Consider the following 25689-nt stretch of genomic DNA (forward strand, 5'->3'; position numbering starts at 1 on the left):
GGACGTAGAGACTTCACGAACAAATTGGAGAGCACTACACCTATGCTTAGTTGGTTCTGAGAGTGTGACAAAGGATTACTGTGGTAGCTGGATACAGAAATTCAGCGTGGGAACAGGTGACAATACTGCAGTTTCTCTGTGTTACTAGTGCAACTACTCTTTCCATACTGTCCTAGTTTTTGGAACTCATGCTGTAAAGGAAATGTTGGAAAAATGGATAAGTAAAAACAGCACTATGTTTTGGAAGAACTCAAGAGACAGTCTGATCAGTCTGTCTGTACAAGAAAGAGTTCTGAAATACATTCTTTTTAAAAATTTAGTACATGAAGGCATAGCAAAAAATAGCAATTGGAAATGGAAAAGACTGATGGACAATGTGAGAGCCATTGCTGTTCAGATTATGAAAGGCTGTGTTAAATTCCTCATCATTTGGAATATACATTAAAGTTTAGATGTCTTTTAATACCCAGCTATGTTTGTATGCAATTGTAAATGGGATTAACAGTACTTCCTTATGTGAAAGTAAAGAAACACTTCAGACCAGCATGATTTTTTCCTTTCATATTATCTGTGTGTACTAAATTGAGGTTTTTAAGATAATATAGTCTAAACAGTGAACTACAGAGACTTTTTTGAAACAATTTGAAGCTATAGATTTGATTGTTTTATTTTTAATGTTAGGTTTGGAGCAAATACGAAAGATTTTAGTAATAGTGAATATTGATCTGGAACCAAATCTAGTGGACCCCCAGCTCAGAGCAGCACTCCAGTGGCTAGCAGCTTCTGAAACGGAGGTGTCTGACCTTCACTTTCATGACACTGCTACAAGGGAATTTGTCTTTGTAAGTACTTGGGTTTGATGGGTGGTGGGGAAGGATCTGCTTGATTTCCATTTGCTGTAATAACACTAGCTGCTACTACTTTATTTGTCCCTCAGTAATAATGAGGTATTTGCTGTTGAGGAAAATCATTATTTAAATCCTGAGAGTTCAAAGTGAAACAGTGTTCAGCCTGTGCATGTACCATACATAAAACAGTATTACTCAAAGCTGAGTTAAGTTGTTCATAAGTTATTTTCCTTATTTTATTCCAAAGAGGATACAACTATGGCATTTTTTTAGTGGAAAATACATTTTTTTCAAGCATGTTTTACTTAGTATTTAATTGTCTATGAATCAAATCTTCCTGAGAACTTGGTCATGCAAATTAATTTCTAACTTAAAATGTTCTACTGCAGGTTTTTTTCCTAGTGAATGCACGTTTTCTTATCAGAAAGAAGTTTAGATTCTAATGAAATTTAAGTATGTTTTTTATTCTGTAAGCAACTGCAACCAAAGCTGTTAAGAAAGAAGGCTCAAAAAGATTGTTTCGTTTTTAGGTACCTTTATTTTGGTTTTATAGATTGAATTTAATATGTGACCAAAGAGAAAGCGGAATTTTAAAGAATTAGGCTGTAGCAATTTTTGTCTCTTAGGGAAGGGTCAAAATTTTGGTATATGTACTGACCTGAGTGTTTCCATCTTCTTACTCCTATAAAATCATAAAAATTATTCCTTTGTGGCTACACACCAAACTGCACATGGTAACCTGGCATTTATTACATTTGACCTATTTTTTTTAATCTTCTACCAAAGAATTATTTTAACATTACCTGGCTACTGAAAGACTAACTTAACAGATATGTATGCATTGTCTCTAATGATGAGGTTGATAGGAATGATAAATTATTAAAGATTCTTATTTTGTGACCTGGTAATGTGAAAAAGCATTAATGTGATGCCATTAGTATATTTTTGATAATAAGATCTTGGCAAAAATAATTTAACGCATGTATCAGTGTATTAAGGAAGGAAAAGCTTGCTCTCGGTTCCAGAATTTAGTATTAAGTCTTCAGCTTGGTTCTTTCCAAAGCTCAAATCCTCATTTTGGCAGAAAAGGAGAGTGACTGGGAGGTAGACGTCAGTATGACAAAATAGACTCTCAAACTTAGATGAATGTGTGCACCTATGGTGCTTAGTTACTGTAGACTTGTTTTAAGAGTGTGAAAGGTACCTAGAGGTCAGTCCAGATTGTACCTGGGCTGGATTTTCCTGAGAGTGGCTTCTCACTTTCTAGTCCAGAAAAAGAATGCTAGTTTTGTTTTTCTTTTGCCTGTGTAACGGTGTAGTATATGTATTCGATCTCGAGGGTAGGAAGTCTTGCATTCTTATTTTAAGTAATCCAGAAAATTGGGAAATGTTTTTTGGATAAGTTGGAATATATCCCCTATGCTCCTTTTCTGGAGGTTGTTAGTTTTGATGTAGAATTGTTTCAGAAATATGTTTTGTTGTACATCAGTTCTGACACTTAGGAGTGGGCTTCACGCTTTCATAAACTAGAAAGCAGTTTGAGAATACTTTTCTGCATTTCTGTTTTTATTCGCAACTGCTGGGTTTAATCCTTATATTCATGTGTTCCTTCCCTTTTATGGTTTATAAGTGTCTTAACATGAAAAAGAAAATACTTCACTTTTTCTGTTCTCATATGTCTGGCCCGGCATTTGTTGAAGTTCTTTGGATGTGAATGAGTGGGGTTTAGTGACTACAGTCATTCTGACCTTGTGAGTTGGTTTTGGCATCTTTTGAAGATCTATCCATCTATTTCATGCTTGTTATATGTGAATTGCAGTGTTGCAAATAGGCAGAATAGTGGTAGGACCCACAAGTGTTAAGAGTAACCTGTGTGTACATGGGAGAGACCTGAATCTTACATTGCAACATAACAATGTAAGCAAAAAATGGATGGCAGGTGCCTTTTTAAAAAAAAAAATATTCCTGCAAGTCTCCCATTCTTTGGCCAGCTCTGACTTAGTAGATTTCAAACTTGTGATGCTACTATTTGAGCCAATGCATGAAAACACACAGGGAAGATGTTATTAGCTGGCTGTGTATCTGAACATCACTCTAGCTGCCTTAATAAGAGAATATACTGTGAAGAGCACTCTGGAAAATAGCAGTGTCTATTATGTATGCACTCCTAAGATATTACAGTGTTTTTCTACTTGACACTTCAGTCATAGATTGATACTGAGTTGACACCTAAAGATAAAACATAAGACCTTCAGGCAGGCAGTAGTCATGCAGTCCTGAAAGTGTTACAATAGTTAATTGAGTCAGTTTTATAGATTAATTTTTAGTTCTCCAAACGCAGTTATGTTAAAATGAATTGAAATCCTGTTCCCTCCCCTCCCCGGGGGCAGAGAAGGATTACCTGTTTTTTATTCCATCCCATTTCCCAATTGGAATGATCTCTAACCCAAACTGAGGGTCTTAAATTAGGCGTAGTCATTCTGTTCTGTCACTTGTAAAGCCAGACAAGCACCTCTAGAGGGCACTGCAGCCCAGCAGAAAACTAAACTGACCTCTATATACAGGTCTCTTACCAGCTATGGGGTTTGATCATCTCACAGGGTACTTTGGTAAGGTACCTCACTTACATGGGGAATGAACCTGGACTTTAGATCACATTGAAAACAGTAATTTTCACCAAGCGGTTGGTGGGTTCTAGAAGGGAGGAAAGGCTTGTGTTAGCTGATCGCAGCAGGGTAATGATGCGATGTGGCTGTATAAAAGACAAAAATAGCATTCTAGCGTGTATCAGGCCAGGTATTACTTGCTGCAACTGGGAATGAACTCTTACTTAAGGATACATGTTATGCTTAGCAAGGCAGAAAAAAGTTAAGTATGAAACAAAATACATTTGTTAGGAGCTAGAACAAGAAACCAGTAAATTAGAATAGATCTTGACTTCTTTGAGAAGCCTGACAGCATGGATATGCAAGTGCCTGGATTAAAAAAACATATATATTCAATTTTTAATCAGGCCTTATCTAGCTGTTTTAGGATTCCTGGTGTCTATTTTGAGTAAATTCCAATATTTCACTTCTCTGACAGTAAGAAACAGATCAGTCAGCTAAAGAAATAGTGGGACTGAACTTTGAACTCTAAATTAAATTAGAGAGATTAGTGAAGCCAGGTGCCAGCTCTGTCATCTTACCATGGTATTTTTAATGGAGTCTCATATTGCAATCTGACAGGTCTCATAGAAGAAACATTAGGAATTTTTAATTTTGTAGCTGTGGAAGGTATTTCGCTGAATGCTGTTAATGACTTTTTTTAAAACTTAATGTATAGAATGTCATGGTAGGGACTCTAAAAGGCAATACAATTCTACAGTTCCAAAGAACAAGTATATAAATTGTGTTTACTAAATGCAGCACAGACAGTTGTCCAGAAGGCTACAGAGAATAAAGTTTGTTTGTGAGGGTGTTGGTTTTTGTTGTGTTGTGTTTTTTTGGATTTTTTTTTTTAAACTAAAAGATTTTTTTACTTCTGGGCAAACTGGCAAATTCATCCTTGTCTTAGGGTAGTCTTTCTCCCATATATAGCTGAGCTTGCCACATAAGCAAAGGAAGAATTTTTGCTTGGACCCTGGGCAAAAAAAATGTTTTCAGCTGCACTGATCTCTTCTCCCAAGTGGTAGTTTAACTTAACCCTCACCTTTTCCTCTTCCCCAAGATGTTATAATTTCCCAGCTCTGAAGACACTGTTTTCATTGAGGGTAGCATCTGTGCCACCCAAACCACACTATATATTGTGAAAGGAAAATCCACATCCTTTTATTAAGACTGAGTTTTGTCTTTTTATATGTGCATTATTGGCATGGGAGGGGTGGCAAATGTCTTAATCTTGTGTTCAGAATTTCCTGTTTTCTGCAGTCTTGATGAACCACAGCCCTCATACCTGTGGCACCACATCATTTGAAAATGTCACTGCCTCCAGAAGAAAATTTTGTGAAAACTGCCCTAAAGAAAAGTGCCTGATTCTTGCGGAAGTTTTTGTTTTTATAGATGTGGGAATAACGATTAACTCATTACAACTGATCTCTTATGAGCTAATGTTTCAAGAATAACTTTCGTAACTGTTAATCAGGATGTACCAGTGAAAATATTTTGTTCTGTGTTCCCCTGTCTCCCCTTTAGCTTTCCAGAAGACTACGAGAAAGAGATTGGAAAGTTGGAGATCTCTTGCAAGCCGTGCTGAAATACTGTGAAATGATAGAGAAAGCGTCTGATGGAGAGCCAGCTCTAAATAAGTCTTTGGTTGGTTGGCTTCTGGAAAATGTCTGAACAATCCAAAGATGCAACACACTTCACTTCATTCCTCTTTTGAAAGGAGATAGAAACAGAGATAGAACACAGTTATGTAAAGTAAAATTCAACCAATGAATGTTCAAGTAATTGTCAGCATTTAAAAGACTTTGAGATGAAAGTCAAAATAGCTGTGCTGTGCTTTGTGATACTGTGCACATGGTGTGTTTATTCAGTCCATAATCGGTATTGTCCACCCATGCATAACTTGTATTTACTGCTGTGTTCAGACCATGGAAATATTTATGAAACAATCCCTTGTGTATGATAGTAGTTCAGAGGAGATGGTCTCAGGCATATTATTCAGGATTCCCGCTGTGCCAGGATGGCTCTTTTTCCCACTTGTTTGTATGCTGTATTCACAGTGGGACTAAGAGCACTGATGTTCTGCAAACATCTGTTCTGAAATACCTTGCTGCAGACAATGGAAAAGATTACTGTCAATGGCCAGGTGTTCTGTGCCCAAGGGCACCATTGCCAGGAAGAAAATTGTGACCTGACCGAGCAGCCCCTTAATACAGTCCGGCTTCATAGCCACTTTTATCAAGTTTAATTTTATGTCAAAATGTGAGAGTCTGCTCTGAAATTGTTAAGGTGCAAATACGTGTTCCCTTTTGTTGACTACTATAGATAGAGATGGTAACTTTTGGTAGGAGGGCAGAGTGGTTAGCTGAGCATCATTTCATACATAATTCTTCAGCAAGGTTTCCTGAAGCTTGCCAATCAAGTTTAAATTGCTAAAGTTCTTACTGAAGCTTTTTGTATGCAGATACTTCTGTGACATTAATTCTGTGTCAAAGAATTTTTATGTTAGTCTGTCACATAGATGTGTTAGAAGTAGCAGATAGAAACTTCGTTTGAGGATTTTGGCCATCTTTTTGACTCGTCTAATTCTTTAGATCTTAGCTTCCATGTATGAATTTTCTTTTCAGTAATAAAGAGAATTTTGTTACTCAGTGAGCACTTAAGTGTTTAGTAAAGAAAGCTAATTAAAACATAAAGGGGAAATTTCTTGCAAATTGATTTTTCATTTTTCTTAACTACCTTCACTGAATTTTTTTTTAAAGGCACTTTTGATCAAGTCTTCTTAGCAGTCTGATCAGGTTTCTCACCAGTGCTGCTGACTTGCCTTTCTGTCTGAAGGGAAATCTGGACCTTTACATATCCTGTGGTTTGAAAATGCTTTTTTGGGTTTTGTTTTTTTACACATCCTTTGAGAGAAAAAGGCACGTGCTGGTAATTATAAGGTTGCCACCTCAAAACTCGTACCATTTGCAAGAGAATCATGGAGTCTTACTTGTTTTGGAGGAACAAAAGAATCTTAATAGCTTTTTCATAGAAAAAATATACTGTTGATATGGTGTGCAAGTTTTTGATCCCATACAGAGAGGTGAAGTCTCTAAATCTATTAATGCATTTTAATGGCGTATGTACAATTCTGATCTCCCCTACCTCCTAAATTACAATGATGTGTCACACTGGTAAACTCAAGAGCACTCTCCTTGCAGTGTCCTTATGTTTCAGGAAGTCGTTCCACTGGTCTTTTTACAGAGACCTGGTTTGTTTTAGTCCTCATTTGCCATCTGTATTTCTGCCTTGGATCTCACAAAGTTTACCTTTCTCACAGAGTTAAAGACTTTTAATGTTTTTGTATGTGCACATATATGTGTGCACATGCATACACACATAGGTATGTGTATGTATCTATATGTGCATGAGATCTCACCAGTATGAACTTATAATGTAAATTTTTACTGCTAACTTAAAATTCTATTATGCTTGTAGTTTATTACCTCACTTCATACAGCATTTCACAGAATGAAAGATCTATGTATGTCATGTGACAGAAAGATCAAAAACCATTACAAGGTCTTTTGTCTTATTACAGGTAATATAATGCAAAGCGTCAGGAATCGTTTTTCTGTAGAGCCCAGAGCAGGGCGGGGGAAAGTTATCTTAATTCCTGTATTTGGAAGATGGAGCTAGTGACAAATATTTTTTAAGAGTTGTATAAAAGTTGTCTGGATTTTCCCCCCCCCCCCCCATCCCCCATATTCCTTTCTTCCTTTTTTTTAAGGTTGACTTTTGACATTGTTTCAGACAAAAATTTGAAACTATTCTCTGACTGTAACATCTTCCCTTTAAAACAGCAATAATGTACAAATTTACCTATAAAATTGAAATGTCAAGAAAATAAAATACTAAAACCAGTGCCTCAGGACTAAATTTTGCTCTGGGTTTTGGACCCTTGCATTCTCACCAAGTGGAATTTTAGGACATGAGAATACAAAACCAAATTGAGAAAGATATTGAAGGCATTGTAAATGTACAAAGCACTTGAAAAAAACCCAGCAAAACAACACCCCAGGAGCAGCCCTTTTTTAACTGATTGATTAAGTATGTTGAATTTTATAAAGTTGGTGAAGTGGTTTTTCTTTTTAATTAATTTTCTGGAGAAAGGCAGAAGATTGTGTGATTCCCAAAGCTTACAGTTAAGCAGACAATAGTTGCACTAAAAATTATTTTAATAAATGGAATCTTGTTTTCAGACTAGATCATATACATTACATAACTACTGATTAGTGTTCTATTGAGGAAGAGATTGATTTATTAGCCTCTGAGGAAAGTAGCATAGTTTCCAAATCATACATGAGAAAAATATGTTATAAAATATTTCATTTTTACTTAAACAAAAAACCGTGATTTTCTACACAAATTGTTTTAAATTTTTTCTGGATGACTTGACTTTTCTCCTTGGGTATCAAAATTGGGAAGGCATTAAACTAGCCCGGCAAAGTTATTGTAATTTAATAATTTTAATAATCTTTGGGAAACCTTACTCTGATTGCATCTAACTGGTGCTGTCTGCCATATTAGTGAGAAAGCTGTTCTTTGCTAATGCAAGTCTTAAATTATGCTATTACTGAGTTTATTTAAAACTCCTGACCACAGATACAGAAGTGTAAATGAAAACTGTAAAAACATGAAGGGCCACATTTTGGTCCATTTAAACCAGACAACTCTGCTTTATAAACAGACATAATAAGGTAGAGGTTGTTTCATCTTGCATTTTTTCTATATGGGAAACCTGACTTGGTAATTTCATTTTTAAGTTGAGGAAAATATATACAATGCTATTATTGTTCTAGAAGACACCCTGTCTCAAACATTTCGTAAATACATTCAGTGTTCTGAAAGATGTGTTCAGATGTTTTGTAAGATACTGTAGAAAAAGCACTTTGAAAATAGTCCCTCTATAAATTAACAATTAAAAGTGGCCATATTTAAAACAAGTTTAAACATTCAGAACGGGATGCGTAAATAATACAGAAGTATGCATAAAGCCTTAAAATAAAAACCAAACAAAACTCAAACCCACATGCTAAAATTAAAGAGGATTTGCTGTCTCAAAATAAGGATGTGAAAAAGTAGCTAAGACCATATACTTGAATGCAATTTGTGTAGTATCTTTGTTCTTGACTTTTAAAAGATTATGTAAGCTTTTTAAAAAACCAAAAACCCAGCAACCCACATTCCGAGACTAATTAGGTCTCTCAAAAATGGTATCAGATTTTAAACGTTACATTTTCTAATGTAACTTTGTCTGGGACCTTTTCTATAAAGAGCCACATATTGTTGGAGATGGGAACACTAGTAAGTAGTAAACACTCACCAGCGCAAAACCCCCTAGTTTTACACAGTTGATTTGCAAAGAAAAATACAAGATTCAGGAACAGATTCAGAATTTAGTGTAAGAATTTTGGCTTTTTAGCAAGAGCCACTACTGTTGAGCATTTACTGTACTTGAGCTCTGAAGAGGCAAGTACAGAGCCCAGCCACTGTAGTCACTTTATTTTGTACCATCTTTGTACATTCCTGTTGTATAGCTGGAGTTGTAGTTTTAGAGGGCCTTGTTCTGTTGTAATGTCTGAATAGTATTTAATACTAAAATTTATTATAATTTGCTGGAACTGCTGCTTATTTGTGCAGTGTTACAGTAATTCACAGCCCAGTTAGTGATGCCATTGTGTACCAAAAGCAGTTTGAATAACTATAAATGTTTATGTAACTGTACTCAACGAATATGAAGGTCTTGTACTGTATAATGGTGATGAGTTTTGCCATTTTAGTAATTTAACTATATTCAGTTTTCAGATTATGAACTCCCGGTTGCACTAAATTTGTCCTTGTTTTAGCAGTGGCTTAAAATAAAGCATTTCACTGGCTTCGAGAGCACTGTCATTTCTTGTAAATTCATGGAATATTATTTTTCTTTTAACACAGCTAAGAATGGTCTTGGTCAGTGGTTGTGTGAAGGTGCTTGAAGAATGGTATAGTAAATAGTGCATCAGTAGATGGCATACTTCTTACAGAATTACACTGGTGTCCAGGAAGAATTCAAGAACAGTGTTTTACCGTATGGGTGGAAAGATAAACCCGTAGTTCCAGTTACATGAAGTAAAGCATTGCATGGATTCTGTGAGGAGAGACTGGGCAAGAAATCCGCTCTAATATCTCAACACAAGTAGGATGTAATAACCAGTCTACCTCAGCACTGTCTTGCCTGGAAACTAGGTTAGGGAAGTTGGCGTAATGCTTCCGTGTGGACTGAGGTTGGTCTCTGGCACACTGTGCAGTATTTGGGGAATCGGTGTAAAAACCAGCTTTAGAGTCTTCTGGACAAATGCAAGAATATACTGCTAATGAAAATGTTGTAAGAAACATGAAGTTTTATAGGCTTATTCACAATCCTCAAGTAGTTTGGTATCTTGTGAAATCTACCAAACAGCATATTGTCAAGTACCCCAAAATAGTAGTGCTGAGCAGAGATGTTGTGCACAGATACGGTTTCTAAGGTGTAGACATACTGCCATTGCAAATAGCTGTCTTGATGTTTTTTGATGTATATGTTGTGAATCTACTAATCTCAGCTGGGTTTCATTTCAAAAATTAGGAAATTTTTGCTGAAGTTACATTTAAACCAGTAAACGTGCGCAACTATCCCTGAGTACTTTTGCAATGGTTGTTTAAAGGATGTTTCTGTAGTATTTGAGATTACTTCCAAAAGGAGCATTCTTTTGTTTCATTACCATATCTGTTTCAAAGACTTTTTTGTTTGGATAGTGCCTCACGTTCAATCATGTAGAAAATGTATGTTAACTGAACCAAGTAAACATTTAACTTATTCTTAAAATATTTTACAGCCAAAAAAAGATGGGTGGTGAGTTTGGGAACAAAAAAAAAAGATTTTTGTGAAGGGAAAGAAGAGGGTATTCATGTGGAAGATTAGTCTGAACTTTTTTCTTCCTGCCTGGACTTTATTTTTCTTTCTTTCAGCAGTCTGGTTCTGGCTGGCTTTATTCAACCACAGAACAGTATCCATGCACTTTGTTTAACCTTGGTGTATTAAATTGAGAGTTAAGTCTCCAGCTATTCCGTAGGCTTCGCCCAACATGTATGCTACTGTATCTCCTGCTGCCGTTACTTGGACCTTCCTCTCGCTCCATAGCCTGAGCTTTTGGTGTGACTGAATTCCATGCTGGTTACTGCCCCAAGCCTCTGATTGGAAGGTGGCTATGGAAAGTGAGTCATGCCAAGGCTGAAGAAATGTACCCAGAGCACTAACCTTACTGGTTATTGAGCACCATATTAATCAAATGCTGTCTCTTCCCCTGCTGTTAAGGCAAACCACAAAGCGTGTGATTGCTTGGGGCAAGGCAACTAACCATGAGAAGCATGAGACCATGTCTGTGGTCAAGGTACTGGCTATCTAGTCCATGACCACACAACACCTTTCCACAGGAATTGTGAAGACTGAGATTGGGGCCTTTATGTAGTCAAAATACATAGTCTGTCTTGCCTTCGTTCCTCCAGAAGTTGCTGCTGTTTCTAGGACTGTGAAGGAGCTTTGTGTGTGTGTATTTGGGTTTTTTTGTTTGGTTTTTGTTTTTAATTAAGAATGGACAAAGGAGAATACTTGTACGAGTCAGTTGACTTGGTTTCCTGAAGTTCCAGTGCTTCAGCCAGGAACAAGACAAATATTGAGACAAGAAATGGTGTGATAATGTGGTAATTTTTTCTGCCATCTGTCCCTGTAGCCCACTTACTGCCAATCTCTTATTTTGCAGTCTCCACGTCGTATAACTTCTAAGTCTGCTCCTACATTTTCCTTGTGGCTGTTTCTGGTTTCTACTTTTTTCTGACCCTTGCCCAGTCTTGTAGTGTGGCTGTCGTCTTCTGCTTCTTTCTTGACCCTACTCTGTTGTCCCGATGTGACTTCTGGCCTTCTTATTCTTGGCTGTCGGAAGTGGTTAGAAACCAGCAAGGGGAGTCTTCTTAGCTGGGAGGCTATGGAATAAGGCTTGCCTACCAGAAATCATCAAGCAGTGAAGAAGAGCTAAACTTGCTTTTGGCTGAGTTTTTCACTCCTGTAGGAAAGTAATCTGTGGTTGCTTTGGTTTGGAACCCAATTTATTGCTTGCGAAACCCTGAGATTTTATGCTCATCTGAAAGTAACTTTTAAGCTGATACTGAAGTATAATGTAGCTCTAACATACTACGTTATTCATGTGGATGTATATTCAGTGTGCTGCATAACAGCAGCTTCCAGACACAGACAGGGCAAAACTCATTCCTTTTGAAAGCTGGCAAAATCCCAGTTGTCTCACCCACTTACATCAGGTCTCAGTTTAGATAGATAGTAACCTTTAATAAGAAACAGTTAATGTCTCTGTTTCTGAGAAGAATGTGTTTTTGTAATTATTGCCCCGTATTATTCTGCTCCGAGCAGATCTTGCAGCTGAATTGATTAACCACATAAAATTAGACATATTATTCATGCTGCTACAAAAATGCTAACGTGGTATGGACAGAAATAACGCCAAAGAACCATCTCATGCTGGAAGTCGTAGATGTAGAGGAGATGCATCATGTTTCTCTAAGAAACTGGAATATGACTCTGGAAACCAAACTGTGAAAGAAGCTGATCAGAATATAGTTGTTAGAGAAATTATGTCAAGAGAAATGGCAATGCTCAGCTATCCTGTTGAACAGAACTCTTTACAGTGTGTTATGCAGTATGTATCAGAGAAGAGTTAGAGTTCACAGCTAAATCTGTTGGAGTTAAAAGGCACTGGGCATGAGAGAGGTCCCAGGCTAACTGTTGCAGGACTGTGAGATGGTTAGCTAATATTTCTGTGGCAACAGATCATAGACGTTTTTCATCCTGTTATCTTAGGAGGTTTGGGATTTGGCTTATGTCCTAATTTAATGCAGTAAACTGCGACATGAAGATCATATCTTCAGAGTGGTCAGAGTCATCAAAGGGTTAAGCCTGAGACATCCTGACAAGCTGAGTACACGCTGGCATCTTCAACAAAACCTCTTTTCCTGTGACTGCCTGAGAAAATAAAGAGGTGGGTGTTGGAAATTCCCCAAGGAGTCTGGAGGGCCCTCATCAGTATGATCAAAGTGCTTTTGAGAGGCTCCTAGAGACATGGTTTCAGAGAAGGAGTAATAGTAATTTTTGTTTAAAATTATTTTGTCAGATTTTTTTCTTCAAGTGTTGGAATGCCACTGCTTATGGTATATGCCCAGCTTGTGTTTAAAATTTGACTTATTTTATATTTCTCTGTGTATTAGCTGGCCACAACTGTTAAGAGAAAATTTAGGTACATAAAGAAGCCGTGTTTGCTGCAGTCACACAAATTACACTGGATGAGTGGTTTAGATTAATTAGGGAAATAACCATTAATCTGAATACACGTCAGCAATGAGAAGGTTGTTACCATTGTTGATTTTTAATTTTCTTTCTTAAAATGTGAACCTTTTTTCAATAATTAGACTGGAAGTACACTAAAGCTAAAGCTCATGTAATTGCATCTAATTAACAAGGAGAAAAAGAAAGAGAATGAACTGTGGTCATAACACAGTCTTGACCCTGGCAGCTCACTTAATTTGAACATAAATTAATTTCCTACAACTGTCTTCTGTTTGCAAGTCTAATGTTCAAACACACAGTCATGTCATAAATTCAACATCTGTTTTTATATTTGCAGCTTCCACATCTTGAGATGTTGAGAAGAGTAAAGGTTGCAATGATTTTCTTTCTTCTTGGTTGTGGTGTCCTTGCTGGGTGGGACATTTTAGCCAGTCCACCTTCCCAGTTTAGCAACTTTCAGCAGGGCTTGTGGAGTGTATTGACCCCACGCGGTATCCTTGGGACCTTTTGCTTCTCTGACTTGGCTTTCATGCTGCTCTCTGCTCCTGAAGGGTCTCCCAACCTCAGGTCCTATACTCCAGACACTCCTCCAACCCTGAAGATGGTCTGAGACCCTCAAAGAAGGTGAAATCTCCTTTAGGAAGAGTCAGTCTGGACAGGAGCACAGCAGTCAGGAGAAGGCAAACAGCCAGCCCTTGACTGCTCAGCCTCTCCCTTTCTGTTGAAATGTGCACAGTGAACTGCCACCGAACAAGACTCAGTCACATGGCTGATAAAAATCAGCCTAACTTACTGTGTCAGAGGAGAGACAGACAAGATACATGAGACTTGAAGGGATTTGTTTTCAGTTTGCTTGTGAACCTGGGTTCCGTACCTACCTCTGCTGATGCCTTGCTTTGATTGGAGGCAAAGTGTGACCTTCAAGGGCCGTTTTATGTCCCCCGCAGTAAAGTGGAACAACGATCGCAGTCTCTTCTGAAGAGTTTTGGATTTTCAGAATGAGGAACACTCCTTGTATTTGCCAATCCCACAATAGTTAGCATTTTTCTTATGCTCCCAAATATGATCAAACAAATATTTTACAATTTCAGAATCTTTCCTTTAATAAAGCTTGAAAACTGTGTGCCTCTTCAGGCAAATCCAGAAAGCATTCAGAGACTGTCCCAAGCTGGTTGCATGTAGAAAAAAGCCCTCATAATTTGGAAACTGCTCACATTGACTCTTTTTTCCTGACCGATTTAGAAACCTTTCTGTGGTGAGTCATAAGGATGAAATGTCTCTCCCTGTTCTAGATGATGGCTCACCTTCAAGGTAGTAGAAAACCCATGTCTACATGGCCAGAAAGTCTAGGAGTTCCCAAAAATAACACGAGAAATGCAAGAATCTGAAGTTCCATATGATGTTATCCCTCTTTGTATTGTTTTCCCAAGGTCATGACATTGGCATAAAACCCAGAGCAGTAAAGGTTGTGCTAAGGTGCATGATGCCTATAACACTGTGCTTGGCTGGAATAAGGGAATTCTCTACACAGCTCTGACATGGGGCTTCTGGAGGGTCTTTTGGGTAGGTCTCCTGTCTTACGCTTCTTCATTTCTCATTTTATGAAGCTGACTGACACTTACTGCCCTTTGCGCAGGGAGCTGGTGGGAATTGTCTCCCTCTCTTCTCCACGCAAAGGAGGAGTCTCCTGCCAAGCTGAATTTGATTGATGAGGCTCCAGAGAAACAGGTCAGGAGCAGAGGATGATGTGTGGCAGATGGATGTTAACAAGCATGTTTAGGAGCTGGTCATGGATTAATTGAGGTGCACATAGCTAATTCAACAGCTACTTAACCACCTCTTGAGAGGACCTGAAGTAACCATTTCAGAATTGCAATCCTCTCCCATTGAGAAAGCGTTATGGATTGCCACAAAATTGCAGCTTAAAAGGTAAAAATGTTCTTTAAGTTATGCTTGAAAGAATTAAAAATTACTGTAAGTAGATTTATATAAATAACTGGGTGCTATTTCCTGCTTGATATATGGGAGTTCAGACTGAAAATGTTCCTTATTAACCTTAGAATATGTTCTGATGCCTGCAGCCCCTCCAGAGAATGGTTCTTCATACACTCTATATAGGGCTGAGTAGATGGGAGGCCTTTGGAATGGTACTGAAGCACAGATAATGGTGAGAAGGAGATAAAACCATCCTGGCTGTGCTACTCACCTGACAAATACTGTGTTCTCAAGAAAGCCACAAAAATGTTTTGAAGAAAGAAGCATAACCACTTTACTGCTGGTGGTTTGGTGAACCTCACGGGGCGGCCCACAATCGGATGTCAGCCATACTTTCCAAACGGCAGTAGGGCTGGTCAGTGGTTTGACATGAAATGCAGCCAGGCTTGTGCTTTGGCTCCAGGTAACGCCACCACAACCTGTTTATAACATTTGCTCTGTTTTTATGGTTAGCTGTGGATGTGTTGGCCTAGCTGGACCATCATAAGCACCTTCAAGGATGAACTACTTTATAAAAATTGCCCTGAGCCATCCTGGTCTTTCTGGCTGAACCTCATGTAAATGCTAAATGCTCGAATTTTTACCCTCATTGAAATATATAGTTTTGATGCTATAGGCTTGCATGGTAGCAAACTTTGCCAGGTTTTCAGGGAAGGCCAGTATATTAAATTATAGTAAATGTAGTGCATGCTTCTTTCTGTAGCTTGATAGCTGTAATTTGTTAGCTAGAAATGCACTATTACATACATACTGAGGTTTTGTGGATTTCCTGGCTTCGTTGTTACAATGAGGACAAGTGATTAATCATGTAACATGTCAAGTGATGAGTGAGTACATCTGGTCCAGTTTCTATTGTTGTTTTATATTACTCCATTTTTCTTTACCTCTCTAGTTTGTACATGGTTTTATACCAGTTCTTCTGCTCAGCTTTAATCTTTGCACTAATCATTGACAATTCTAACAGCGTTTTAAGGAGAAGAATGACACAAAATTAAGACTTCAAAATGCTATAAAAGATTGTTATACCCAAGCTTTTTTCTTTGGAGTTATAATCTATTCGTAGGTTGGAAGTTTCAAATATACATGTCTCTTATCTTAAGGGTGAACATACAACCTTGAAGTCTAAGGTAGAGTTGTGCTTTTTGACATCTTAAGAAGCAAACATTTCCTATCAAACCCTTACATGTGAACCATATCTGTGTGATAGATGCATCTTTATTTTCAGTAGCCTTAAGTGATCTTCCATGCCTTCCACCTGCCTCCCACCCTCACCTGACCTTGAAGAAAATATTTTGTATCAAAACAATATCAGAGAGACTCAGCATCAGCAATGTCCCATAAGTAATGTTCAGGGACCATATATCCTCTAAATATTGACCCACTTTTAGTTTTTTACATTCTTCTGCATCTCCTTTTAATCACTTTGCTCTAGAAATGACACTAAAACCTGGCTCACAACTGAGTTTACTCCTAAAATCCTTGGTTTGCTTTAAAACCCTGTCACCTGCCTTCTCACCACAGTAAGAATGGCAATTCCAGATTATAGGAAATTATTATAAATGTTATGATTAAGGTTGTGATTTCAATGCTAGATTTAAAAGAAAATACACATTTACCAAGCTGTGAAGATGAGAGATGGGTTTCTGCAAAGGGGATTTTCCTCTTTGATTAGTGTTGCAAGAGAGTGAGAAGAACAGTCGTCCAAGAGGTGGATGAGGTTACCCACAGGCATCAGTGGTGCACCCAATATGGCTTGATTGCCAAATTATGGGTCAGCGAAAAGGCGGAGATAACTGGAACAACAAAGAGATGTAGGAGCTGGGGAAAGCTACGTGACAGCAAAAAACAGGCAATATAACATGTCAGAGTTGTAATGCAAAAACGAAACCAGACGACTTTGCTGTAAAGTGAGTGCTCAATAATGAATCTTCGGAGAAAGGTATGGATCTTTTAACTTGTACATGCACACCTCCAGCCAGCGTACAACTAAAGCAGAAAATGTCAGAGTTTGCAGAACCAGAAATAAAAGTCCAGATAGAGGTTTTAAGTTAAAACTGCAGGCCTAGTAAAACCCAATAGTAGTAATGGATTTTCAAAGAAATTTCTACAGAAATGTCAACATATCCTCCAATGTCTGGCCCCTGTAAAAGGGGTCAGTAAAATGCAGTTGTCAAAATGAATGCCTGTTTGGAAAATGGCCACTTTGGTACACTAATGGGTAAGAATCCAGAGGAAAATAAATAGCTAGGGCCCCTTACTGGATTACTGGCTTTTTGGAAGTTCAGAGTCAGAAATAAACATACAGAGGTATCATCGGATTTATTTTATGAGACTGAAAAATTACTAGCAGAATTTAAAAGCTTTGTGTTTATGTAGACAGAATCTATTTCTTCCGCTAGAGGCTAATTTTACAGCACTTCACTTCTACTTTCCAGAAACATTCAGAACAATGTCCTTAGCCCATGTATAAATATCAGTATTTGACAATATAGTAGCATGCACTGCTTCATGCTGAAGATGGTATTATCAGCCCATTAGAGCAAAACAGACATATCCCAGCCCCAGGCACATCGCTAACTACCTCTGTCAGTTTGTTTCTCCTCAGGTATAAAGGCAGCTTGAGACCATTGATGGACAGGCTGAGAATCTGCCATAAGTCTAGTTCAGACAGGCGTCCCCACTGAAAACTTCTGCAGTGAACTTCTGAAGGGCTAAGAGGCTGAAACACCTGTTCTGCTGCTGGATATTTTTATTTTCGTATAACATCTTGCCTTCACTCATTTTGGCATGGCTGACAACAGTAAAGCTCCAGCCAGATGAATAGTCAGGCCAAGATCCTTCTGCTAAGAGGGACAGGGAAAGACATTTTCCAAAGCATGTAAGTCTTATTTTCAGAAATGGGCCAGAGACCGCATTTTGGCAGCTCTGTTACAACTGTTTATGCATTTTCTCCAGAGCAGCTTAAACAGAAAGTGTAAAATTGCATAAGCAAGCCTAGAGGAGAGACCAAGACATTCACTGTCTTTAGGGAAGATGCCAGTTTATGGGGTTACAGTCAGATTGCTCTTCTTATTTTTATTGCTCTTTCCCTGATATCCATAGGATATTTTGCAGCAAGTAGATGAGTCTTGGTTAGAACTGTAAAGTCATATTCAGCTATAGAGTCTATCCTTTCTGGGAACAATGTTCCTACCAAGAAGCAAGTATGTGCAAAGCAAGGGACATCTCAGTTGTCTTCTGAAAGGATCTCTATAAGTCTGGGTCCTTTAGGCATTGCTTGAGCAGACTGGATCTGGCCTCCCTAGTGCATTTGGTAGGGTTCTGGAGCCCTTCTCTTTCCAGTTTGGAACTGCAGCAGAGATTTGGGGTATGGCTGAGACCCTGACCATAAAACCTGCAATGTAATAGAAGACTCCTACTTCAAAAGCAAAGTCCTATCAGAGCTGAAATGTTGTTTGTGAGAAATGTAGGCACATAAGGGGTGATTCACCTTGCTGGAGGACTGCAGCATATGTTGAAATTAATTGCCATAAGTTCCCTGTAGTAGTCAGTGAAAACAAAAACAAATGGAAAAGTCTCCTTCTAGGCATGATTGGTCTCATTTTCCTGTAGACATTTGAAAACAGGCCAGATGAATTCAGCTTTATGTCTTTTAATCATAAAGGAGTCTGGATTACTAGCTAATGTGTTGATATATATCATATAATCACAGAATAACGCAGGTTAGAAGGGACCTTGAAAGATCATCTGGTCCAATCTTTTGTGAGAAAAGGAGCCCCAGTGAGGTCATCTAGCACCCTGGCCAGTCACATCTTGAAAACCTTCAGTGATGGGAACTCTACCATGTCCCTGTGGAGGTTGTTCCAGTGAATGACTGTATCCACTGTAAAATTTTTCTTTCTTATATTGGGATAATTATATAATAATTGTCTGATGTTAGTAGAGATGAATCCCGCTCTGGGCATCTGGCCCTTTGTCTCAACTGCTCAGTCCCATAAGATATTTGCACTAAATTTCTGTCCATATTGACCTGCTTGTAAGACTATTTTTGGGGCCCGTTTTGAGATTACCATATTCCCGGAAGAAACTGGGATGAGGGAATGGACATTGATTGTGCTCAGTGCTTGAAGTGGACTTGTTTGATAGTGCAGAGGTACTGTCAAGCAGATAAAGGACTGGAGTTTTTCTTGTGGGAGTTTCTTCCTAGAATGGCTGCCAAGGAAGGACTCTGTGTTGCCTTCTCTGGGACAGGTGGTGTTTATAGACAGCCTGAATCTGCCTGCAAGAGGCAATGTAGAAAACCAAGTGACTAGTCTTGGGACTGTTCTAGCAGGGAGAGGGTAGAGAATTAAATCACATTAGAAAATGTAATGTATCTGGGCACTTCTGAAGAATGTACCTTTGGTTACCAGATGACTCAATACAACTGTCAGCTCATCCTGCATTACTTTTTCCCCAACCCTTATGACTCAGCTAAGTATTTTGATAGGAAAGCCCAACTGCTTAACTTTATTTCCACCAAGAGGACAATTCCAGGACTCTCTAGCCATAGCAGAGAAAGTAATTAAAACCAAACAAACAGCGGACTGGATGTATTTGTGTTCTTTTCCATTCTGCTCACTTATCAGTGGTCTTGAAATATTGCAAAATTTCTGTGGCTAACAAAGTTAATCTCAAAAAAAAAAATCATAATGTCTATCAAGGGAAAGACCTATTTATTTTACATTTGATGCCTAAAAAAAAAAATAAAGTATTCCGATAATGCGGAAGAAATGTCTTGGAGCTGGGAGAGGCTGTCTCACCAAGGAACCTCAGCCCCTAGCATTGGATGCCTAGCATGAGACAGTAAACCACATGTTCCTTGGGATGAGGGATTATTAGTGACAAACAAAAGCAGTTTTGGCAACCCCAGGCTTTCAACACTCATGAGTCAGGACCCCAACCAGTCAAAATGGAGAGAGTACGAAGAATGTGTTTTATGTTGGTTTTATTTGCTTGCTGGTGGTTGAGCATTCAGGGGGTCGCATTTTTATTTTCTTTGTAAGATTTTGAGACAGTGAATGAATTCATGCTGTTGGGTGTTAGTGGGAAAAAGGCTAGTTATCGTGATACCTATGATGAAACCACAAAAGGTTGCAAACGCACATTGTTTGTTTTGAACCTGAGATTTCTTTCCATTTGCTAACCAATGATTGCTGACGATTATGGATGTTTGTTAAGAGTTGCTTGGAAATTCTGTCTTAAAAATGGAAAATGTGGTTCTCATCAAAATCAAAATTTACCACAGGAAAATGGTTTAATTTATTTTTTCTGAAATGTTTCCATCAACACGTAACATTTGTTGCCTCAAGTTGGGAGAACCCAGAATGCTTGGTAAGTTGCTTGATAGAGCCCAAATGAAAAAAAAAAAAAAAAAAAAAAAAGATTAATTTCGTATTAATGTTAATCCACGTCCTCTGAAATGCTAAAGGGATTATTTTTTGAGTGCTAGAGCCCCATTGTTTTCGAAGGGCAGAGCTTTCCAGTTGCCATTCAAGGCTCATGACATTCTACAGTTTGTCTTCTCTATGAGATGTATCACAGATATCTGTGGCTGTCACCCAGCATGGAGGTATGTCTGACTTGATAGCCTAGATGATTGCCTGAGCTGTAACTTTCCTAAAATACAGTTCTAACGTTTCTTCCCCTGTTTGAAAGTGTGAAGATATTTGGACATATCAAGTTTTCTTACTGGACAGAAGTTCCTCTTCTTGGTCAGCTGTGTTTGTAAGTACTATTGAAGCTGTTTGCATAAAGACATTTCTGCTTATAGATTGTTGAAAAACTGTTCATTTTGCCTACTCACAATATGTGTTTGGTCATCAAAGTCATACAAAATGTTTTCTTTTCTGATCAGAAACACTTAGAGTCAAATAATAATTAAAACAAATAATGTATTTCTGGTTGAAATTTCAGATAAGCTAATGTGTTCTAAAGTGCTTGAAATGTTATTGACTTTTTAACATCTTCATAAATACGTGATAGCTCTTCGAATATTTGTGAAAAAAAAATTAAAATCCCACAGGAATCTCAGTTTGTTCCTTTCTTTTGTAAATGACTAGATTTACAAGATGATTTAGTCACCAAATTGCCTTGGCTCTATATGTCACTATACCCAATGGAGGGACAGAGACATCTCCAAAAGAAGACAAGGCAACTTTCCCAAAATTTGAATTTGCTTCTGGTTGTACTTGTCCATTTCCACAGACAGTGGAAGGATTCTAAAGGTATGTCTATGTTGCCGTATAAAAAAGAGCTGGGAAATGAGCTTGAGCTCTGAGCCCCGATCATCCATGGTACTGAAGAGTTGGCTTGCTCTCCAACGCTGTTTCAGACATCCCTCAGAGGCTATCTCCAGGGCAAACCTGCTACGAAGGGGCTTAGACTTGTGCAGTGAGGACAAAGACCCATCTGGATTTCAGATCCCAGTTCAGGCACCTGGCCTTTCTTCATTCATCTCTTGTACAGAAAAGGTGGGAATCTAACATTGAGATGTTGCAAAACTCAATGCTCTTTGGAAATTCAGCCCCAAGTACAAGCAAATCCCTACTTGTGCTGTATCAGCAATTCACCTTTTGTCTTCTAATCAAACTCTTCTGAGTATTTGTCTAATTTGTCATGTTGTGTAGTACTGGACTATTCATGTCAACTGACAACAGTGGCCTCTAATTGTCAGTGCCTCCAATATTTGGAGAACTGACTAGAGACCAAGAATTTAAAGGAATCTGCAATCAAAGTCAAGGGGAACTGCAAATAGTTATCACCGTTAAAAGCATTGCTCAGGATGTCATTAGGTGGGCATGAGAGGCAAGGCACCTACATTTAAAATGCCCAAATTTTTAAAATCTTGGAAAACTTTGGCTACAAAACAACACAAGTAAAGGAGGACAAGAATGGCGATTCAGAAATTCATCTGCACCCCAGCGGCGCTGTTGGGAAGTGGCAAAGCACTACATAATCCTAATGTTTAAGGTTTCCTATTGACTGGCCATCCCTAGAGATGTGGATGGTCTTTGACAGTATTTGAGATAAGACTCTTCTTTCATCCTTTAGTCATTCAAATTGGTCGTAGTTCCGCTTTAACATAACAGAACAAAATTGGTACACAGTTTCAACTTGAATTGTTTTGAATTCAGTTTTTGTGTTCCTTGGACTGGTCTCCCAAACCCTTCCCTCCATCTCTTCCTTCTTATTCCTGCCTCTCTCTTGTTGTCATGTGCAATCATGTTACAGCAATTAGTAGACGCTGGCCTGGCAGTCGTTAAAAGTTGCAAATGCTTCTTGTGCTTGGTTATTACATGCTGGTTAAGCCAGACCATGCAGGACTGTGTGACAAACCCGTAACATCTGTGTCCTGCCCCGTCATATCATTAGAATGTATATATTCACAGAGTATGGTGTGCTGTTGGCTGGGAGTCTGAACAACAAACCATAAATAGGATAATGGCTTTCCTCAGTACATTATCATTATTCAAAAAACAAAACCTCAGTTGTTTTTGAGGACCTTTTTGGTTTCTCTAAATTTCTCCATGGATATGGCTTTCTACTAGGGATTGATGACAGAGGTGCGCATTTGTTGTCATCTTAACCACTAAAAACCCTGTGCCCTGTCTGCGGTACATGACATCCTCCCCGTGTCTCCTGTTACGTTTTCCGCCCTGCGATGCACAGTTGGTCCTGGCAGTCTGTCAGGAGGACAGGCAGTCGCTGGCAGCTCATCTCCTCTCTGCTCAGGCAAGCTGTTTAAGCTATATAAGGATGCTCTGTAAATACAAACCCTGTTACCTTGAGGCATGAGGAGTGAATGTCTGTTATTTATTATTGCGTTTTGACTCCAACAAATGAAATCTGTGATGCAACCAGGCATCTGCTAATTCTAGCATGGTTTTTAAACTCACTAAACGTGGAGATGATGAAGAGGTTATGCTGCTTGTTAAATGGAAGCCATGAGCCATGGAAGTCTTGGTGCAGATGCATTCCCATACTTTCATTGGTATGAGGTATTTTAGACTTTGTATATACAATAAGAGGTAGGTACAGTGATCTCAACCAGGTGAGAGGAATTGAAACAAAACTGCAGAACTGCAGCTGATATTTTTCTTTGTGTCCCCCCAAAGGAAGCACAACATCTTGCTCTTCCACACAGTTAACACTCAAGCTGGCCAGTGCTTTTGCTTGCTCGGAAGGGAGAGATTCTTCTTTCCCTGCAATGGCGTTACTGTAGTGATTGTGGAGGTAGGAGAGAGACTTGGGCTACTGAATTTCAAAACTATTTTCCCTTATTTCTTATTATCTTGCTTTTCCATTAATTTTCTAGGTTTTAATGATATTCAGCCTGTTTCAAGATGTGTTTTATAGAAAGTTACCCAGTGTATTATGGGGTCCACAAAATACTGCATAGATTTTAACTGCTGCAAATAATTACAGTAGCCAAATACCAATGTTCTTACTATAGTCTGCAATTCAGCTGTAGGCCTGGTGCTGGCATCCCGTATAGCACACACAGCAGCAGCTGAAAATAATATTGAAGTCTTTAAATATATATATATTTTTTTTTTTTTCACCCAGGGGATACAAGGGAAGATTCGTAAACGTGTCTGTACCACTGAAGTAAAATAATGACAGGCCCATTGTCTGATCCCTAGCATCCAGGTCCCAACCTTTTCCTCCTATGAGCTAACATCACAGCATATATTGCCCTGTCTCATCTTGAATTGTGCTGACACAGATAGCTGGAGCCTTTATGCAGCGGAGTACACCGTATGCTGTCAGGAAGCTTTGCTGTGCTCCTGCCTCCCTAAGCAAGAGTGGGAGACCTTGCTTCAGCCTCAGCATCAACCTTTGCATTCACAGCCCATGACTGAATTTGTGCACTTAGCTGGTCATTGATGCATTTGCCCTCCTTCCTCAGTGCATGTGTGGGAACCGAAAAGTTTTGTCTTTGAGTTTCACACTTCATTGACCATCATAGTAATGATATTAAAAAGTATATTGCCTGTGATTCCCACATGCAGATAATTACTGGAATTTAAAAAAATTCCCCACAGGGGAAGATCCACCTCTTATGAGTAGAGCTTTATACTAGTTCTTGAGCTTTATTTTCTTCACTAGCTATTGGCAATTTAGAAATCAAAAGAAAAAGCTTAAAAATATCACCTGGTCCCTCCCTGCTAGCAACACCTGTACCAGTTAACACATACTGTCCAGGCACTGGCCAAGGGACTCTTCCTAACAGACAGTATGGAAGAAGCGGTGCTGTTGTGGGATGGAAGAGTTTATATGTGCAGAGATGAATTATGCCATGCCTCTTGTTTTTGGGCTGACAGAAGTAGCAGACAGGTACCTGGGGATATAGTAATGAAGAGAAATGATCAGGAGGAAAGATTTCTTTACTATCATGGGCAGCAAATGTTTCCCATCACAGTCCTTACACAACGTTTGGATTTTGAAGAAATATCCTATTTGGTTCTCCCTTCCTCAGAACATTTTAGAGAGTACTTTAATCAGTTACTATGCTGGAAATACTCTTGCCTGTGAGAAAAAGATTATTCAGGAACATTACAGACAACCCTATTCTAAGGATGGTGTTTAGAGAAGAAGTGACATAGTTCTGACCTGAAGATTATTCATGTGCTTCTGGGGGAATTATGTGTTTATATGCATCACTTTTATCATCGTGTTTCAGTAACAAGCATTAACCTTGGTTTGTCATTGAAAACACTCATCCTCGCTCTTTCCTGCCACTAGCATTGCTGGTTCCTGATCGTAGGCAGACATCCTGTTCTCTTGCTGATAAATATTGTGAGAAAGGATAAGCCTACAGTGCCAGATTGAAAAGGAAATGCACATTTACCCATCTGCAAAGATGAAAGAAGTAAACTCTGACACAGACAAAATGAATCATGCATAGGAATGATTTCTTTTCTTTAAAATGGGCTCTTCCCCAGTGCCCCAGTCCCACAGGAGAGAATTAAAAACCACTTGGATGAGATGCAGAAAAGGCCGTTCACTTACCTATAGACACCATCAGCACACCGGGCATGGCCTGATGACTGAACTGAAGGGATGTGGGTCACGGAAAAAGGCTGAGCTGCCAGGACAAGAAGTGGGGTGGGAGAGGGGGTTGAGGTATCCCCTGTCCAGAGCACTTGAGAGCAGTTCCCAGGCAACAGCTGGAGCAAAAAACTGACCGAGGCACAGGAAAGGGGGAAAAAAGAGAGGAAGATGCTCTCAGCTGCAAAAAGATTGATTGCATGTGGCTATAGGGGTAGCTGTCATCAAAGGCAACAGATGCAGAAGGAAGAAAAGACAATTGTATGACTCAGAGGAAAGGTAATGAGCTACTTTATCAGGACCTTGTGCACCCCAGCAGGCTGTGAGGACACCAGAGATGATTGCAATGTGGTGCGGGAACCCCCAGAGAAGCAAATGGACGGGGAGGCCTTTGTTTTGTCCTGTCTTAGTCTTCTGTAGGGAACAAATAGGCTCACAAGCCTTGACAAAGCTGGAGGCATTGTTGGCTCTGGTAGTGTGCATGTGAAGGGATGACTTAGAGCCTCAAGGACTTGCGCAGTTGGTGCATGCAGATGGGGTGTGCTGGTTTAACCCAGGGCAGCTGTAAAGCTGTGGTTTCATGGTCAGTGTTTGCTCCTGGCCACCACCACCATCCCTGCCAGATCCACCTTGGCTTCCCTACACCCTCTCTTATGCTGACATTGGTTCTTGTGGCCCTGTGGCTGCTCCCATC

The 25689-nt window shown here is 39.0% G+C and overlaps 1 protein-coding gene across 16 annotated transcripts in view; it reads left to right on the forward strand.

Moving 5' to 3' along the window:
- AKAP11 (A-kinase anchoring protein 11) overlaps window positions 1-9414 on the forward strand; it is a 45385-nt gene extending 35971 nt beyond the window's left edge. For all 16 annotated transcript variants that reach the window (XM_074859585.1, XM_074859595.1, XM_074859601.1 and 13 more), the window contains 2 exons: window positions 682-842; window positions 5021-9414. In XM_074859585.1, the coding sequence (XP_074715686.1) occupies window positions 682-842; window positions 5021-5167 (308 nt within the window). In that variant the 3' untranslated portion in view covers window positions 5168-9414. The remainder of the gene's footprint in view (window positions 1-681; window positions 843-5020) is intronic.
- Window positions 9415-25689: the final 16275 nt, after the last annotated feature.

This window comes from Strix uralensis, chromosome 2 (genome assembly GCF_047716275.1).
Source record: "Strix uralensis isolate ZFMK-TIS-50842 chromosome 2, bStrUra1, whole genome shotgun sequence".
Lineage (NCBI taxonomy): Eukaryota > Metazoa > Chordata > Aves > Strigiformes > Strigidae > Strix > Strix uralensis.